The sequence below is a fragment of the Oreochromis aureus genome, linkage group 12 (genome assembly GCF_013358895.1).
Source record: "Oreochromis aureus strain Israel breed Guangdong linkage group 12, ZZ_aureus, whole genome shotgun sequence".
Taxonomy (NCBI): Eukaryota; Metazoa; Chordata; class Actinopteri; order Cichliformes; family Cichlidae; genus Oreochromis; species Oreochromis aureus.
The window spans coordinates 1003412-1021606 of record NC_052953.1 but is presented as its reverse complement, the minus strand read 5'-3'; the positions used below and the strand labels follow the sequence as shown (position 1 = coordinate 1021606).

The 18195-nt window shown below is 51.0% G+C and overlaps 3 protein-coding genes across 6 annotated transcripts; all 3 read right to left on the bottom strand.

Moving 5' to 3' along the window:
* Nucleotides 1-733: 733 nt before the first annotated feature.
* On the bottom strand, nucleotides 734-6879 carry surf4l (surfeit 4, like). The gene is made up of 6 exons (XM_031749064.2): nucleotides 6631-6879; nucleotides 4764-4950; nucleotides 3902-3978; nucleotides 3116-3159; nucleotides 2785-2974; nucleotides 734-1667 (listed from the first exon to the last, which is right to left on the bottom strand). The coding sequence occupies exons 1-6, from the start codon at nucleotides 6676-6678 to the stop codon at nucleotides 1401-1403; spliced, it is 813 nt and encodes a 270-aa protein (XP_031604924.1). The 5' UTR covers nucleotides 6679-6879; the 3' UTR covers nucleotides 734-1400.
* Nucleotides 6880-7133: 254 nt separating this feature from the next.
* Nucleotides 7134-13410, bottom strand: ciz1b (cdkn1a interacting zinc finger protein 1b). Of its 4 annotated transcripts, none has more exons than XM_031749026.2 (14): nucleotides 13315-13410; nucleotides 12691-12759; nucleotides 12430-12517; nucleotides 12207-12349; nucleotides 12064-12122; nucleotides 11922-11983; nucleotides 11687-11827; nucleotides 10417-10511; nucleotides 10244-10340; nucleotides 8486-8590; nucleotides 8077-8238; nucleotides 7949-8006; nucleotides 7660-7781; nucleotides 7134-7318 (listed from the first exon to the last, which is right to left on the bottom strand). In XM_031749026.2, the coding sequence occupies exons 2-14, from the start codon at nucleotides 12717-12719 to the stop codon at nucleotides 7262-7264; spliced, it is 1218 nt and encodes a 405-aa protein (XP_031604886.2). In that variant the 5' UTR covers nucleotides 12720-12759; nucleotides 13315-13410; the 3' UTR covers nucleotides 7134-7261. The 4 variants fall into 4 exon arrangements, with proteins under 4 accessions (XP_031604886.2, XP_031604904.2, XP_031604897.2 ...); XM_031749044.2 differs by having other exon boundaries at nucleotides 10244-10337; XM_031749037.2 differs by having other exon boundaries at nucleotides 12691-12781; nucleotides 13315-13378.
* A 2012-nt stretch (nucleotides 13411-15422) lies between these two features.
* kazald3 (Kazal-type serine peptidase inhibitor domain 3) lies at nucleotides 15423-18195 on the bottom strand. Its single transcript, XM_031749016.2, has 4 exons — nucleotides 17192-18195; nucleotides 16018-16178; nucleotides 15794-15941; nucleotides 15423-15696 (listed from the first exon to the last, which is right to left on the bottom strand). Exons 1-4 carry the CDS (start codon nucleotides 17598-17600, stop codon nucleotides 15617-15619), a joined length of 798 nt encoding a protein of 265 aa, XP_031604876.1. The 5' UTR covers nucleotides 17601-18195; the 3' UTR covers nucleotides 15423-15616.

The window sequence follows — 18195 nt, the reverse complement described above, 5'->3', positions numbered from 1 at the left end:
TCACGGTGCTCGAACTGTTCAGAGGTCAGAGGTCACGTTGGTTTGACAGCCTGCTCACGACGAGGGGCCGTCCTGCGGCGCTTCGGTGACCTGGGAAGTTGGCGCGGCAGGAGGGCATGCGGGCTGAACCGCAGGACGCACCTTTATGGCCGATAGCGCCGCCCACGTGTCGTGCCACGTGACTCAGGCAAAGCGCCGCTTCGCAGTGAAGCTTGGCTGAACAAACGAGCAGCACGGGGCAGGTCCCAGCTCAGGTGTGTCTCAGGTGTGTTTGTCACGCTCGGGTCAGTAACGATCACACCGACACAAACACGTCTTCTTCTCCACACCTCCACCTGCTCCTGTCCCAGCATCCTCCTCGGTCACTCCAACCCTCCGCATGTCCTCCTCCGTCCATAAACCTCCTCTGACGTCTTCCTCTTTTCCACCTGCCCGACTGGTCCATCTTCATTGTCCTTCGTCCATCAGAGCAGAGGGCGCTATGTGCTGTGATTGGCTAGGAGAGGACACGCCCAGCACGCAGACGCAGCATCCAGCACGCCTAGTCCCAGCGTGAGCTCCTGAGGACGGATGACGTCTGAGCTCAGGTCACTTCCTGTTCTCGCTGATTTCAGGTCTACGTAAATAAAACACGGAGGCTGTGTCCATCTTCTTTATACAGTCTGTGGGAGATCAGCTGATCAGCAGTGAGCAGGTGCTGCAGGAAACACTGAAACACACACACTTCTTAATGCTGCACGATTTATTAAACTCCTACAAAAACACGATAGAAAAAGAGTTCAGACTCACACAGACACAAATAGGCTGAGGACGTCGTACAGAGAGGAGACGAAGCACACTGTGAGGAAACAGCGCCTCCTGCAGGACACCACGGGTCACTACAGCCTCCCCTCTCTGTACTAAAGCTGTGATCGCTCACCTGCTCAGGTGGGTTTATCGCCTCAGAGCTGCAAACACTCACAAAATGATTCTGCTTCTATTTTTCTCCCGTTTCAGTCTCCGCCTACAAACGGATTCATGAATTAGGAAAACATCCCGGAGCGTTCGCCGGCGGTCGTTTGTCCAGCTTGTTACTAAAAACATTAAGGAGTGATGTCGTTGTGTCCAAATCGTCACATCGAACAGGCTGAAAACAGCAAAGACTGCCTACAAAAGCACGGATTGGATAACGCAGCAGCTGTGCCTCGGGGAGGCGGGTGGTGGTCATTGGGTGGTGCAGCAGGATGGAGGTGGAGGCGCTCCCTTGCCTCCTCTAAAATCACTCTGAGTAAAGTGTGAAACATCACAGCCAGCGTGTGACAAACATCACGTGACACAAAGACGAGCTCTGATTGGTCGCTCAGAGTGTAAAAAACTAAAATTAATAGAAGAGGCAAAGGCGCGCCTCCTCCTCCTCCTCCTCACCACTCCTTCTTCTTCTCGTCCATGGAGACGCCCCCGGGCCCCAGCGCCACCACCAGCAGCAGGCCGCCGATCACCGAGGTGGTCTGGAAGAAGTCGTACTTCAGGAAGTCGTGCATGGGCTTGTAGGACGGCACGCTCCAGAAGGCGTTGATGGTGAAGTTGATGCAGAGCAGCCACGCCACCAGCGTGAGCGCCGCCAGCTTCGTCTTAAATCCCACCGCCACCAGGACCATGAGCGCCGTCCCCACCACATTCTGCAGGAACTGAACACAGCACGCCGTCAGTATGAGGACGAACGTGGACATACAAGGACGATGGTCAAGCCCATAATTATTCAAACCCCCGAAAGTTACTTTTATTCAACCTGCAAGTTTTCGTCTCCCAAACGATGCTGAGACGAGGCACCGGAGGCATCGCCGCGGGAAAAACGTTTCTCTGCTTTTATTCACATTGGAGCAAAACGTGTCCCGCCCACAATCACTCACTCTTCTCAATAATCAATAGAAAAAGTTATTACAGCAGACGAACGTGTCCTATAATTGCAGACCAGCTTGTTGCACATCTCCACGTTCGCTCATTCGTCTTTAGCAGTGAGCTTTCAGGTCGGGGGGTCTCCTCGCCCTGACCTTTAGCTCCGCCCACAGAGTCTCTGCTGGACTGGACTCTGGCTCGCTGCACAACGTTAATGTTTGTGTCTGCTAACCGTTTACTTTGCTGTGTTTTGGGTCGTTGTGGTGCTGAACTGTCTGCTGCTGCCTGATGATGACGAGGAGGAGGAGGAGGAGGAGGAAAAGGATCTTCATGCTGTTTTTCATTGTGGCGTTTCCTGTGATTAGCTTCCCACCACGTTGGACAGCGGGGATGGTGCTCTCAGGGTTGAACCGTCAAACAATCCCATTTTTTCTTCCTCCGACCAAAACACAGAAGACCAGACGTCTTCTTCTTTGTCCAGATCAGCATTTGCAAAGACCAAGCGGGTGTTTGTGCACCTTCTCTGGAGACGTGGCGTCCTCCGCAGGGATTGGAACCTGAAAACATTGACATATGGCCTCTGGCGCTCTTTCCTGACATGTGAGCAGCCGCAGGTCGTCACTCCTCTGTCTTAGTCACCACTGTCCACAAACCTGCTGCCCACTGAATCAGCTTGGACTGTTCCCAGAGACTGTGACAGTTTGTGAAGAGTATGAGTCATTCTGGACACTTTTTGCTCAAATGTAAATAAAAGCGATGCCTCTGGTGTCTCGTCTTCTTCTCTTTTGGCAGACGCCCGTGTCATTTCCTGTCAAAAACAACTTGTTGGTTGAATAAAAGTAACCTTCAGTCAAATCTTGCCAGGAGTTTGAATAATTACGTGGACATGTGTGGGTTTGTGAGACTCACGGTGAGCAGGCTGAGGTCAAAGTGCAGCAGCGTCATGAACATGAGGACGAGGAGGACGCGACCTCCCAGCTGCAGGAGGTGCTTCGGCGAGCTCTGATGTCCGAGGGAAGGAACTCCGGCGAACACGCTGCGCGCCTCCCCCCTGCACTCCGCCAGGAGGAGGAGGAGGCCCCCGCCCAGCGCCAGGTTCCTGCGGAGGAGGACGAGGAGGACGAAGAACAGCAGATCATGTCTTTGTAGTTCCAACCTGCAGCTTTCATGCTAACGTGCAGACGAGCCGTTTCTGTCGGCGACGTCGATAAAGTTATTTCAGAAAGGCGTGACGACTCACCTCATGAGGAACTTGAGGTCCCACAGGATGCTGTAAGCCACCATCTGCAGGTCACACAGAGTCACATGATCAGCACTTACAGGTAATATTCTGGGACTCACCTGTTTGAAAGCAGCCGTTCACACGGACCGTGTTGGCAGGACGAACCTACGACCTTAACTTTTTCAGTTTAACAGATCTGACCAATCACAGCACTGCATTTGGCATCGAGTGCACGCGCAGCTGCAAACTCGCACCAGTGCTGAACATGTCTAACCACAGCGAGCTGCTGCTCCGGGTGAGCCGGCGCTCTGACATCGGAAGCTTCCGCTCTGGGATCAAACCGGGAATCGTCCCTGCCGCTGCCTTCTCCCGCCGCCTGGATCGTCCACGTCTCTGTTTCTTCCTTTTCTCCTTCGGAAACATCGTCACCGCTTCCTGCCCGCTCCGCTTCACCCGGGAATCACAGCGCTTTGAATGTGTATACATTACCCCCCCCCCCCAAACACGCACACAGACACACACGCACGGTCAGCTGTGGCTCTTCTTTCAGAGACAAAGAACAAAACGTTTATGTTTCAAACAGGAAACGTTTACTCTGATTTATCCTTTAGACCCGCAGCAACTTCCTGTTTGGGAGTCTGAAGGCGTGACAACGCTGACACCGCAGTGAAAACCAACTGAAGCTCGCCGACCATCACGTCAAAAACGTGCAATACTAAACATTAAACACGTGTGTGTGTGTGTGTGTGTGTGTGTGTGTGTGTGTGTGTGTGTGTGTGTGTGTGTGTGTGTGTGTGTGTGTACCTGCAGGGCGATGATCCCAAACAGAGCGCCGCAGGCGTGCTGAACAAAGTTCCTGCTGAGGATCAACACGCAGCAGCCTGCAGACACACATGTTACATGTTTAATGTGGAACAACTGAGAGCTCTAAATGACCAATAATCAATCCATCAATCAATCACTCAGAGACTGATGCAACAACCCAGATGCTCACAGAGATTACTACACACACATACGAATAAATGTACAGACAGGGGTCCTCTGTCCCTAACTGTCACCACTGCAGCAGTGTGCCAGTCCTCGGAGCCCCGTCTCCATTCGGACCAGCTCGGATCACCACGGTTTTCATTAGATCATAGTACCTGGTACCAGGTACTTTAGCAGGTGCTTGGCCGGGGTTCCCAGCGATCTGAGCAGGTATTAAAGTATGACATCATCAGACTGCATGGCACAGATTGGCTGGTCAGTAGTGTCAGTGTGACAAAAAGCAGCAGACCGAGCAGCAGGTACACCGTCGCCTCGACGTCCACCTTTGCTGTAGCATTCGTATTGCATACTAACCTGCAGGACGCTCAGACGTGTTGCTATGACGACAGCCACACAGGTTAGGTATTACCAGACAGTAATGGAGAACCAGTCGATCCGAGTAGGTACTAATGGAAAAGGGCCTCATGTGTGTATAACGAGGTGTGTATCTCTGCCATGTTTACATATACCTGTGGGGACCAACAGCCTTTATGGGGACAAACGCCTGTCCCCACAAGAAGGTGTCAGGGTTACAGTTAGGTTAGGTTAGGGTTAGGCGTTCAGTTTGATGGTTAGGGTGAGCATTGTGCCAATTAGATGTCCTCACTAAGATATGAAAACGTGTGTGTGTGAGTGTTACCCAGCTGTCCCAGCAGGTTGATGAGGACAAAGAGGTTGGCGATGAAGAGGCCACAGCTCCAGGTGGAGTCGATGTACTCGCTCTGCTCGCTCCACTGGAGCCACATCCTGATGCCGTCCTCGAGGAAGGTGCTGACCAGGCAGAGGCGGGCCACGTGGGGGAGGTAGTGTTTGGTCACCCGCAGGAACTAAAGCAGCGGGGTGATCAACACACTGTTAGTCACTTTAATAATGTAGCACTGACTGTGTTTTTGTACATGCGGGGTTTAAAATACAAAGAGGCACCAAAACCTGCAGTTCCTCTGACGTCCAGCAGAGGCAGCAGTCCCCATAGACTCCCATGTTAAAACTTTGCAGCAGAAGTAAACATGTTTACAGCTGGATACACAAACTGCTCGTCTCTGTGGATCATTTTCATCCATCATCTTCTTATTTTTATCAGGGTCGCAGGGGTCTGGAGCCTCTCCCAGCTGCCATAGAGAGGCAGGGTACACCTGGACAGGTCACCAGTGTCACACCTACTCACCATTCACCAAATAACCTAACCCACTGTGGGAGGAAGTCACCCCAGCGCCACTGTGCTGCCCCCTGACAACTTACCCATTCATAATAATTAGGGGCGTGGCCTCTTTGATTGACAGCTGGATGGTGACACAGGTGGCTGCAGCTGGTAGGGTCACCTGTACTGGACCTCTGCATCGTGTTTGTGCTGTTGGAGCCTTCTGGAGCATTTTTAGTGACATCATGCTGTGAGCTCACTGTACTAACAGACTGAACCTAAAAATCAGCACAATGTTTTCTTTGATTAAAAAACACATCAGCTGCCGATTCATGTGTCTGAATAATGAGCCACAGCCTCAGGTAGACACGCCCACATATTTATTATTACTTTTAAAACACTTTAACTTGTCTCTAACACGGGAGGGTTGTTTAAATGTGGAATAACCAAGAGGAAGATGATCATCACCGCGTGTGTGTTTCACAGCTCTGTGGAGAAGGTGAGCTACCTGCTGCTGCTGCAACTCTGACTTTCGCACCGTTTCTGTGTCGCTCCGTGGCTGAGGGTTACTTTCAGAACCGCTAACTTCCGGTCAGCGACGCTGCGCATTGATCGAACCAGACTCCGTTAACAGGTGTTTTAATTGAACCGTTACCGGTTCGTCAGCAGTGATTCACGACTGTGAGAAGGAACTGTACTGCTCGGGCACGTCGTCAGGACCCCGGCCTCTGCTCCGCGTGTGAGACCCAGCTGAACCACTTGAACAGGAATTCGTTTAGAAGTTACTTTACTCTCAAACTTACATTTTTATAAAATATTCAAATCACAATTTTAATGTGTAAACCAGCCCTGGAGCAATCAGAGCTCTCCTGATGTCAAACATCATCTCAGAGGAAAGTCACCCATCATTATTTCCGTTTTCCTACAAGCTGCGAACGTTTCACCAGACTCGATTTAAAATCTGTCATGTTTAAACTTTCCTCGAGTCTCCACAGACACCGTTGGTTTGTAGAAAACATCTGAACCCGATCATCTATCGTGTAAACTCGTTCTTCACGTCGGCCAACAGAACAACTCAATAAAGATCGTATTTTTGGTGTTTTAGTGAAAATTAATCTGCACCACAGTCTTTCCTGTTCCACCCTCCCAATGACGAAATCTGCTGCTTTGCTTCAAACTTCATTAAAGTTCATTTTAAAGCGACAAAGCTGTTCCGGAGAGCAGCTGCTCTCTGCTTTTCGAGCAGACTAAACTTGTTCTGCAGCAGCAATCACCGAGCTTTCAACGACCAGATGTTTGAGATAACCGGACCGAGTCCCAGCTCAGTGTGGCCGCCCCGGGTGCGCGTTTCCCGGGTACGGGAGCTCACCTGGTCCGCCACATCCTCCGCCTGGCTCATGAGGTCTCCGTGTCCCATCTCTGGCGCTGATGATCATGCACTTCAGTGCGGAAAAACAGCTGCCAGCTTACGTCCCGGTCCGGCCCGCAGTGATGATGAAGATGCCCCGCTGCTGTGTCCTCCGACCCACAATTCTCCGCGCTGAGCAGGGAGGGCGCCCCCTGCGGCCGGGCTGGGTACAGCATGCCACGTGGACCGGAACATGAAAGTGTAACCCAGCTCAGATCTGACCCCAACACCACGTCGGTGGTTCTTGTTCTTTCACGTGGGCTGTGGGGATGTGGAAACACGATGAGCCTGATGCACGGCTGAGCCACCAGGGGGCGCTGAGTGACATAAACACTGATAACTCTGCAGGGTGAATAACAGTCTGATCGTTTCATTTGGATATATTCTCATATCGGTAATAATTTATTTACTGCAACAAAAGTGTTAATAACTGTTTTATGACATCACACACAAAGAGAAACAAAGCCGGTTATGAAAACATGATTTATTAATGTCTTCAAGACAATTTGCATATTAACGACGATGAAACTGACCACTGTCAGTCATCGTACAGGTGTCCCGCTCAGGTGGAAACCTGCAGCTGTTGAGGCGGTCAGGGCGGAGCAGATCGGTCCTCGTCTCTCTGTCCTCGGCGCCTCGCACGGTGTCTCTAAAACAACAAACAACAGGCAGCTGGGTTACCTGTGTGTGTGTGTGTGTGTGTGTGTGTGTGTGTGTGTGTGTGTGTTAGAATTAGAGTGAAACCTGCAGGTACAGGTGACATGAGGTCACCTGTCAGGTTCCTTCCTCCTGTGTTGTCTTTAGATTGACTGCAGCAGCTCTGAGCTTTCACTCTGGGCTGTACCTGCTGCACAGGTGTGTCTGTGCAGCTGCAGGGACATTAGCTCACCTGTGACTGTCCACATATTTATGCTGTGCACGCTTCGCTGACACACCTGTTACATACGTGATAAACTGAACTTAGTCATTAAATATAAAGCAGATATGTACCTGCAGGTGGAGGTAGTGTGTGCGTGTCCTGCAGTGTGTGTGTCGAGCTGCAGCTTCACTGTAGAAAAACTTTTTGCAGAGTCGACACAAGAAGCCGCAAACAGGAACCACAAAACTGCTTCCTGTGGGGACAGAGAGTAAAGCGTCACTTCCTGTTTGTTGCAGAGACACGACGAGGCAAAATCCACAGACACACTGATCTAAGAACGCCTTCTGGTTTTTGTCTCTACAGATTGTCCACCGGGGGGCGACAAAGCTCCATCAGCTGGTTACGACCTCTGGGACGTACCGCACGCCGTGCTGGGGTCGTACTCTGCTCGCCGCTTGTCCTCGTCTTCCTCAGCCACCTGAAACAGTTTAAAGTCGTCACTCCTGAATCGTGATTTCATTCGATGCCACAGGACGTCCTGATTTTACCTCTGATGCGTCCTCCTTTGTTGCTGCATCCTCTTCCTCGTCAGCTACGTCCACTTCTTCCTCCACCACTGCCCCCTCCTCCTCTTCCTCCCCCTCCTCCTCGAAGCAGCCGACAGCATCCACAGTGATGAGCTCCTCCTCCTGAGCCTCCTCCAGGAGCACCTGGGAGGAAACAGGAAACATCAGCTGTCCCACAAAGGGGCGGGACATCCTGCTGAGCAGCGCCCCACAGAGTCAATCCCGCCGTTGACGGTCACGCGAACAGTCGATGCTTTGGTTTGTTTCACTGAAGTTTTCAGTGAACACAGACTCAGGATACACGTCACCACCAACGTCTGCGACACTGACCACCTGACAGCCACAGCCATTGGCTTCCTGCTGTCACCTGACTGCCGATGCCCTCGCTCACCTGCTGTTTATGTTCCGATGACTTCATGTGCTCCACAAACTTCCTGGGTGTCCTGAAGTGACGTCCACACACCGGGCAGAAGGGCCGGCAAAGCTGCTTGCACATCTGGATCACACACACACACACACACACACACACACACACACACACACACACACACACACACACACACACACACACACACACACACACACACACACACACACACACACACACACACACACACACACACACACACACACACACACACACACACACACACACACACACACACACACACACACACACACACACACACACACACACACACACACACACACACACACACACACACACACACACACACACACACACACACACACACACACACACACACACACACACACACACACACACACACACACACACACACACACACACACACACACACACACACAGACACAGACACACACACACACACACACACACACAGACGCACACAGACACACACACACACACACACACACACACACACAGAGCACACACAGACACACACAGAGACACACGCACACACACAGGCACACACAGATGCACACACACACACAGACGCATACACGCACACACAGACGCACACACAGATGCACACACGCACACACAGACGCACACACAGACACAGACGCACACACAGACACACACACACACACACACACACACACACACACACACACACACACACACACACACACACACACACACACACACACACACACACACACACACACACACACACACACACACACACACACACACACACACACACACACACACACACACACACACACACACACACACACACACACACACACACACACACACACACACACACACACACACACACACACACACACACACACACACACACACACACACACACACACACACACACACACACACACACGCACACACAGACACACAGACGCACACAGAGACACGCACACACACACACACACACGCACACACAGACGCACACAGAGACACACACACACACACACAGACACACACGCACACACAGACGCACACACAGACACACACAGAGACACGCACACACACACAGACACACGCACACACAGACGCACACACAGATGCACACACGCACACACAGACGCACACACGCACACACAGACGCACACACAGACGCACACACGCACACACAGACGCACACACAGACACAGACGCACACAGAGACACGCACACACACACACACACACACAGACACACACACACACACAGACGCACACACAGACACACAGACGCACACAGAGACACGCACACACACACACACACACACAGACGCACACACGCACACACAGACGCACACACAGACACACAGACGCACACAGACACACACACACACACACACACACACACACACACACACACACGCACACAGAGACGCACACACGCACACACAGACGCACACACGCACACACAGACGCACACACAGACGCACACACAGACACAGACGCACACAGAGACACGCACACACACACACACACACACAGACACACACACGCACACACAGACGCACACACAGACACACAGACGCACACAGACACGCACACACACACACAGTCTTCTTTTGGCATTTTAATCTGCACAGTTGGCGAGTACACTGACAGTAAAGGGCTATTCTATTCTATTCTGTTCTATTCTATTCGATCTCTGTTGGGTAAGGAGGCGTGTCTGCGCTGATACGTCATCATCACGTCTCACTCTCACCTTGTGTTGTTTCGTCCGGCGATGAATGATGACATCACCGCTGAAGTGAGTCTGACAGGTGTCGCACCAGCGCTGCGACTCACAGCGGCGCCCCCTGCTGGCAGAGTGACACACCCGAAGGTTTTTAAACTAAACAACAAATCAGAGCCCCTGATCTGTGTGTGTGTGTTCACCTGTCCCGCGGTGTGTGTGTGTTGAGGTGGATGGAGTGTGTGATCTCCTGCAGCTTCTTCACGTGTTCAGGTCCTGCCATGTGCTCCTGAAACAGCTGGAAATAAACAGAGCACATCTGTAAACACCTGTCCACGTCCACCTGCTGTCACATGACCTGCAGATGTGCAGACTGAGGTTTGTGGTGACGTTGTGTCTGATCAGCTGTTTGTCACAGAGCTCAGGTTATTACAGGTGTGTCTGGATGAAGCCACCTGATTGGTCAGGATTCACAGCGACAGCTGCAGAGCCGAGCTCACCTGTTCCAGGACGTGCAGCAGTGGCATCACATTATTCATCATCGGACAGACAACGCACCGAGGGAGGGGCACGAACCACCTTGTTTGGTATCGGTCTTTTCAGCACAACCTCGCGTGTCTGAATTTACAGTTAGTTTTTCATTTTGCAAAATCATCGTGCAAAAACTGGGTATATCCCTGCTCCTGTTTCCCACCTGCAGACGGTGTTTACACTGCCGTCTGCCTTTGGTGGCTTTTTGGCAGAACTGTGACATTCAGCAGTCGCCTCAGTGTTCTGACACACACAACAAAACTACACGCTAACCACATGCTAACTGCATGCTGTCTGTACACTCCAAACACGCTAAATGTCACAAATCTCTCACATCTTAAAACTCGCTCTCTCTCTCTCCCCGCCGTCACTCCCAAAACTCCTCCCTCTTCCTAAACGACCTAATGTCACGTGTTGCTATATCAGTTTTTAATTGGTCAACATGGTACATTTTTCCACCAACAGGAAAGGGTCGCAGGAGCGCGTTCCTTTGGAAACACCCGTTTTGTCTGCAGTTCGTGACGGCTTTGAAGATAATGCTGCTGCGTCGGCCATGTTTGTCGGGTCATCCGTTGTTTTAAATCGGCCGCTAGCCGATCGATGAGCCTTTGGAGCGTTCACAGCCGCTCGCTGCTGTCAGTGACTCTGACTTTAAAACAGGAAGCAGGTACATGCGCTAACTGGGCCAGAGAAACCACAGAGGAAGAAACAGCTCGGCGTTCCTGTGCCAGCATCCTGTCACTTCAGCGTGGCGTTAACTGCAGGACAAAGGTCACAAAAGACCAAAAGATCACCTGAGACCAACCAATCAGACTTCAGGTTTCCAGATGTTAGCAAAGACTTGCTGTGGAGAAAGCTGTGGATGTCCTGAGTGTGCTGAGGACACCTGACTCAGGTAAGACGGTGGCGGAGGAAGGAGAAGAAGAGCCAAGTGTTTCTTACCAGGAGAGAGCGACACGTGAGGTCACAGACATGACAGTGGAGTCCTCCCGTCTGTCTCTCGGCCTTCCTGTCCGTCTGTCCAAACTCTCGGCTCTCGCTGCTCTGCAGGATTGTGACCTTCAGTGACCCCACGCCCTGCAGCTACAAACACATCACGGCAGGTTACCTGACAATCAGGTGCGTCTCCGTTACTCTGTGGTTCCGACTGCAGATAGAGCGTTGCATGATTCTTTACCTCGGCCGCTCTGCTGCCCTCGCTGTGCTCTGCTGCCCCCTGCTGGCCGGGAGGAGGAACATCTGGTGACACAAAGAGGGAAGCTTTATCAATCCACAGCACAGGACTGAAAATAAGTCTGAAAGATGCCACGGAGACACACCTGCCGCTGGAGCACATGACCCAGGGACTCTGCCGGGCGGAGCAGCGTCGTCCTCCATCCTGTGAAAAACATCAAAAACACACTGAGTTAGTCGAGTTCCTCAGACGGTGACGTCGTTTGTTCCTAGCAGACGACCTCCCAACCTCGCTCGCTTTGAGTCCGATTCTCCTGATCCCCCCTCCAACCCCGCGCCTCCAGGCTGGCTGGGCCCATCAGCACCCCTCTCTTCTTCTGTGGCGGTGGAGCTGCAGCGTGGCCAGCTATCAGTACTTCCTGTTTCTGACACCTGGACAAACACAAGGCATTAAACCAGCAAGAGCTGGGGCTGCAGCGGCGACGGGGAGGTGGAGAGTCTGTTTTGGGTACCTGCTGGGGTGGAGGCAGCCTCCTCTGAGCAGCACAGACAGGGAATCGAACCCTCGCCAATGCACTTCCTGCAGTGGGTATAAAACACCTGCAGGTGGAGACCAACATGTGAAGCAGCGTTTATCAGCAGCACCCACAATGCATTTCACCTTCTCTTCAAATCCACGACGGACGTCTGAACTGTCTCACCTGCTCTGAAACACCTGACAGGTGTGTCAGGCTCAAGTCAGCGAAACAACACCTGACACAGGTAACTCTCACCTGTCTGTCCTCTGTGGCTGTTTGACCATGATGAAGGTGTGCTGACCTCTGACCTCTCAGCAGCTGTACCTGCAAAGATGAAGCTTCTCCTCTGACGTCCGTCATATATGAATGTAAAGCAGTGTTCTTACAGATTCATAACGTGTCTGAATGATTTTAATATGACTTCTGGGAATCAGCTAATAAACAAGCCAGCGCTAAATCAAACCGCAGTTCCAGGACAAGCAGAGGGAGGAGATTTGTCATTTCCAAGTCTTTAACATTACAGGCTTCACTTCTGTCACGGAGCTCATTACAAACCTCGAAGCGTAAAGCCGCGGAGAATCAGCTCTGCTGTTTAGTGTGTAAGCCGAATTAAAACCGGGCCTTTAGCGACTCGTAATATGTCTTTATACATTTCTTATCTGAAACTTTACTCAATCAGCAACGAAACAAGCAATAAATTAGCACATTTTCAATCGAGACATCGCACTACTAGCTATTAGGCTAACGCTAACAAGCTAAAATACGGTCTCCAAAAAAACACAGTCTGACTTTAAACTTTTTCCTCTGTCGTCCTGTTTGAAAACACGAACGCGGTTTAATAATCACGTTTAAATTGAACTCCAGGTTAGTTTAGCTCACCTTAATGTTCAGCAGATGCTAAAGCTAGCTCAGTTACAGGTAAACACAGACTGACGATGTTGCTTGCGTCTTCTGTCGCCCCCTGCCGGCGCGGAGGAAGCCATGCGGCCAGCTGAGGAACTGCAGCCTCAGAGTTCAGACGTGCAAACACGGAATCATCTGTGCACGTTTATATTTGTGCTGTTTTCTGCTACAGTCGGCTTTTCAGAATTTGCATCTCCTCAGATGTCTTTTTTCTGTTTCTTCCCAGTCACCAATAAATATTTCAGAAATAACAGACGGGCTGCAGATTTATTCAATAAATTCAGCGAACAGCAAGAAAAAGTAAGTAAATTGCACAAAGACCAAAAATGGAGTTCGTGTTTTTAATTATTGATTAATTTTTTTATTTACTGTGACTATTGTGCATAATAAAAATAAATTTAATTAATAAAAACAGATTTTTTTTTTATAACTTTTGTGTATTTTACTTTATTTTACAGTAGTTTTGGATTACATTGGTGATCAATGTGCATCACCCCTAAAATAAAACAAAATGGAATCTGTGCCTAGGCTGTGTATATTTGTATGTAGCAGTGAGTAGAAATGCAATAAATGAAGTAGAGTGTTCTTTCCTCAGCTGTGTTTCGTGGCCTCTGATCGGCTGGTCTGGAAGTCTGGTAGTTATTTGCAGCTTGTGGTGAATCTGCTGGAATTTCCTGGAGATGAGCTGCAGTGTGTCGCAGACAGGAAGCACTTCCTGAGATGATCTCGCAGAGATTTATGGCAGGAATAAAAGCGTCTGTGAGTGTGAACGGTAATCACTGCCGACGGTTTCTGACAGAGAGCAGCAGTCGTCTATATTTCATCTTTCTGCTGTGTCATGTTGGGCTCAGCTGCTGTAACATCTCACAGTAATCATCCCAGCGCTGATGGATGGACGGCTGAGGTGCTTCTGATCCTGGACAAATGAAAGACTCCTGGAGGTCGTGCCTCCCTGTCGTCATTATTTTGATATTAGTAATGTGATGATGCCAATAAGCAAAGCAGCTGATGTCTTTACAGCAGCACACACACACACACACACATTTGTTTTCATATCTTAGTGGGGACATTAACTGACATAAGGCCTTCCCTAGCTGCTTACACTAACCACAACCTAACTGTAACCCTGACACTAAAACCACGTTTCAAAAACAAAGTACAGAGCTTTTTAAACATGATGTGTTGGGCTCGGGCTGCAGGACCTCCTGAAACAGGCCGGACTGAACCAGATTTAGATTCTTGGAAGTCGGAGCTCCTCTGAGACAGCAGCTGGAATGAAATCCTCTCCATGCATCCGTCTGACATTCGCAGGAAACTGAAGCAACATGTGGTGAAACTATCAGCCAGCAGCAACGCCGGGCTGAGCTCCAGCTGCTCTGAAGCCTCCACGTTCCATTCAGGCTCCTCAGCACCGTTTGCCTTCAGGACTGAAACCTGAAGCACCAAAACCTGCAGTTCCTCGAGCATCCGGCAGAGGCAGTAGTGAGTCAGTCCACACAGACTCTCATGTTAAAGCAGAACAAATACAGCTGTTTGGTCTCTATAGATCATTTCTCACTTCATAACACGTGTACAGGGAGAGGATGTTTTTAGTTTGCATTATTAGGGGCGTGGCCTCTTTGACTGATGGTGGTGACACAGGTGGCTGTAGCTGCTAGCTGTCTGCTAGGCTTCATCTGAACTGGACATCTTCACTGTGTTTGTGGTGCTGGAGCCTTTTTGATGACATCATCTGACCAACAATATGTCTGCTGCGAGGTTACTGGACTAACAGACTGAGCTAGAGTTTAGGTGAGAGAAATTCACGGATTCTGATTGGATGTTACTGAGCACTGATTAACAGGTATCTGTGTCTAACCAAGCTAGCTAGCAGGAGTTGATAACTCCCTCTCTTGCCCAAATAAATTCATTTGAGGTTGCAAGAACCCAAAATGGTACTAGCCCAAACTGAAATGCCCCTTTTTAGAGTTAACTAGGCAAGCACTGCCCGCCCTGCTTGCCCAGACATACACTGGAAGGAGGAAAAACTGTGTATAACCTCAGTGCTATGAGTGAAAATGTGAAGGTCTGTTAGAGGCCAGAGGTCAGTTTGTAAACCTTTATTTATAATTTTAAAAAAAGTTTCACACAACAGATCTGACAGGAGACGCGGGCTCGAACGCCCAGCACGCCAAGTGTCCGTGTCACTGCCCCGTGTGATGTCAGAGTAACGTTCGCATACACAGAGAAGAAGAAAAATCAGAGACGTGTCTGTACAGAGGAGGTGACATCATGAAGCTCAGTAGATGTCCTGGTCATAGTCTGCGATGTCCATCGGCTGCTTCCTGCCACTGTTAGCCAGGTAGGACGACAGCTCCTCTGACAGAGCCACAGACAGGTGGAGACAGAGACACGTCAGTGAGACAGACCCCAGGCTTTTAGTTTCTGTTTCTCCTGTTTCAAACACCTGTCTCACCTGCTCCCAGTACTCCCAGTACAGCCGAGGCCCAGACCGTCCCCAGGTTGTTACGAGCTGTGCAGCGATAGGTCCCAGAGTCCCCCCGCTCCGCCCCCTCAATCTGCAGCCAGCTGGAGAGCTCGAACTTCAGAGGACCGCCGCGAGACTGCGAGACAGAGAATCAGACAGGTACTGAAATCTGTCCCAGAGGGGCGGGGCTGCAGGCTCAGGTGCACGTGTACCTGGACGGAGATGTGGGGATCGTCTCCGGGCAGGACGACGTCTCGTCCCTCCTTCGTCCACTCGACCAACGCCATCGGAAACGCAAACACTTCACAGAGAAAGATGAGACTGCTGCCCGTCCCGTTCACCTGACTGTGAGGAGGCACCTTAATGACCGGCACTGCCACAGGTGAGAGAGAGGTCATTAAGAAGTCATTAAATGTGAGGAGCGATCAGCTGACTGATGACCTCAGAGAGCTCACATACAGAGATGAGGTGACCTCTGACCTGCAGTTTTCCTCTGTGCTGCTTTCAGGTGTGTGTGCTTGTGTTTTTGGGCCCTCTGGGGTCCTGTAGGCGCTCAGTGTGAGGCGACCCTTTCCTGGATGAAACGTGAGTTCACCCCTTTGCTTGATATCTGACGTCTGCTCCATTTGTTTCCATTTTTAACTGAAGCCGTGCACGCCTGACCTCTGAACTCTAATGCAGATAAAATGGCGCTCAGCTTGTGGACCTCAACGCATCAAAACAGCTAAACCGGCCTGGGCTCCTCCTCTTTACTCCGAGGGCAAAACCACACAGACGGGGTGAACTGAGGAAGTCATCATCATCATCAATAGAGCAACTGCAATCATATAAATATTTTGGGACCATGATCAATGAAAACTGAACTTCAATGAGAACTGCAAATCATTCTGCAGAAAGGGTCACAGCACATTTACTGCCTGGAAACCTGCTCATTTCCACACTGACTGAACTATTTGAACTTTGTTGCACGGTTCGGTCACACCTCTGTCACAGAGCAAACTCACTGGTGGTCTGACAGGTGAGTCACAGCCCTGTTTACCCTCCCTGTACTCTAAACAGGTACAGACGATGGCTTTATCACTTCTTAATATTGGCTTCATCCTCTATGGGGTGAATTTCAGCTTCTTCTCTCGGAATATGTGTGTGTCTGGTTTAAATAGGTGTGTGTGTTTTGTGAAGGGAAGCCAAATGATGTCATTTCTCTATAAAGCAAATTTACCTGCAGGTAAAAATAAAGGAACCTTGAATCATCACCACCATCATCATCACATCTGAGCTCGCACAACATATTTACCTTTAAAAAAATGAACGAATGAGGTGAGCAGTGGAACAGCAGGTGGTTACCTGCCCTGTGGCTCCCACCTGTCCTGCCTCAGGTGTTCCTACCTGTCCTGCAAGGGCCCCTCCCCGCGGTGTGGAGCTCGGGTGTCGAGAAGGCGGCCTCCCTCAGCTGACACATGTTCATGTATGTTCTCCCGTCAGAGCCGCACACCGGCTCCTGCTCCTCACACACGCACTCCTCCTCCTCTTCATCCTCTCCTCCTCCTCCCGCCTGACACCGCAGTCCGGTCCCACACAGCCCGTAGAACACGCTCCGGTTCCCGGGGTCGCAGGCCTGGCCCTCTAGGTTCCCGCACTCCAGGCAGCAGCCGCAGGAGTCCGGCACCAGCCCGGCCCGGCAGCCGCGGAGCAGCGGGCACCGGTCCGGCTGGCACGGCCCGCAGAGCCCCGGCCCGGGGGGCGCTCTGCACGTGCGGAGGCTCAGCCAGAGAAATAGCAGCACCAGAGTCCGCATTTTCACCCGCCGGTACCGGCACGGCCCGGGACTCTGACCGGGAACAGAGACACAACAGAGCCGTAGATCCGCCCGCCTGCCCGGGCTCACACCGCGTCAGACCCTCAGACACCGACAGCCTCCGGTCAGAGTCTCGGTAGAGTGTCGTTCAGTGTCCCGGGCTGCTGACGGGCTTTCAGTCTGTGGCAGGTTTGAACAGCTGAGCCGCTCGCGCTGCTTCACTGCACACACGCGCCAGACCGCTGTCACGTGTGTCACAATAACAGACAAAGGTTCCGGTTTGACCTTTCAAAGTAAAACATCGTTACAGCGAGAACAGCAGCTCAGACTCTTCATATTCGGGTCACTAAATGTGGGATTTGGCACCAAGAAAAAAAATCTATTTAAACTCAAATCCAGCGCTCTGAGCTCAGAGCAGGGATCTGAGGCTCCACCCACTCATGCCCACCCATCACCAACCTGCAGTTCCTCTGACCTCCAGCAGAGGCAGCAGCGAGTGAGTCCCATGTTAAAACTTTACAGAAGAAATAGGGCGTTTATCAATATGCGTACTTGTGCGTACTTGCGTTCTCGTGTACTCGTGATACGTCATCAG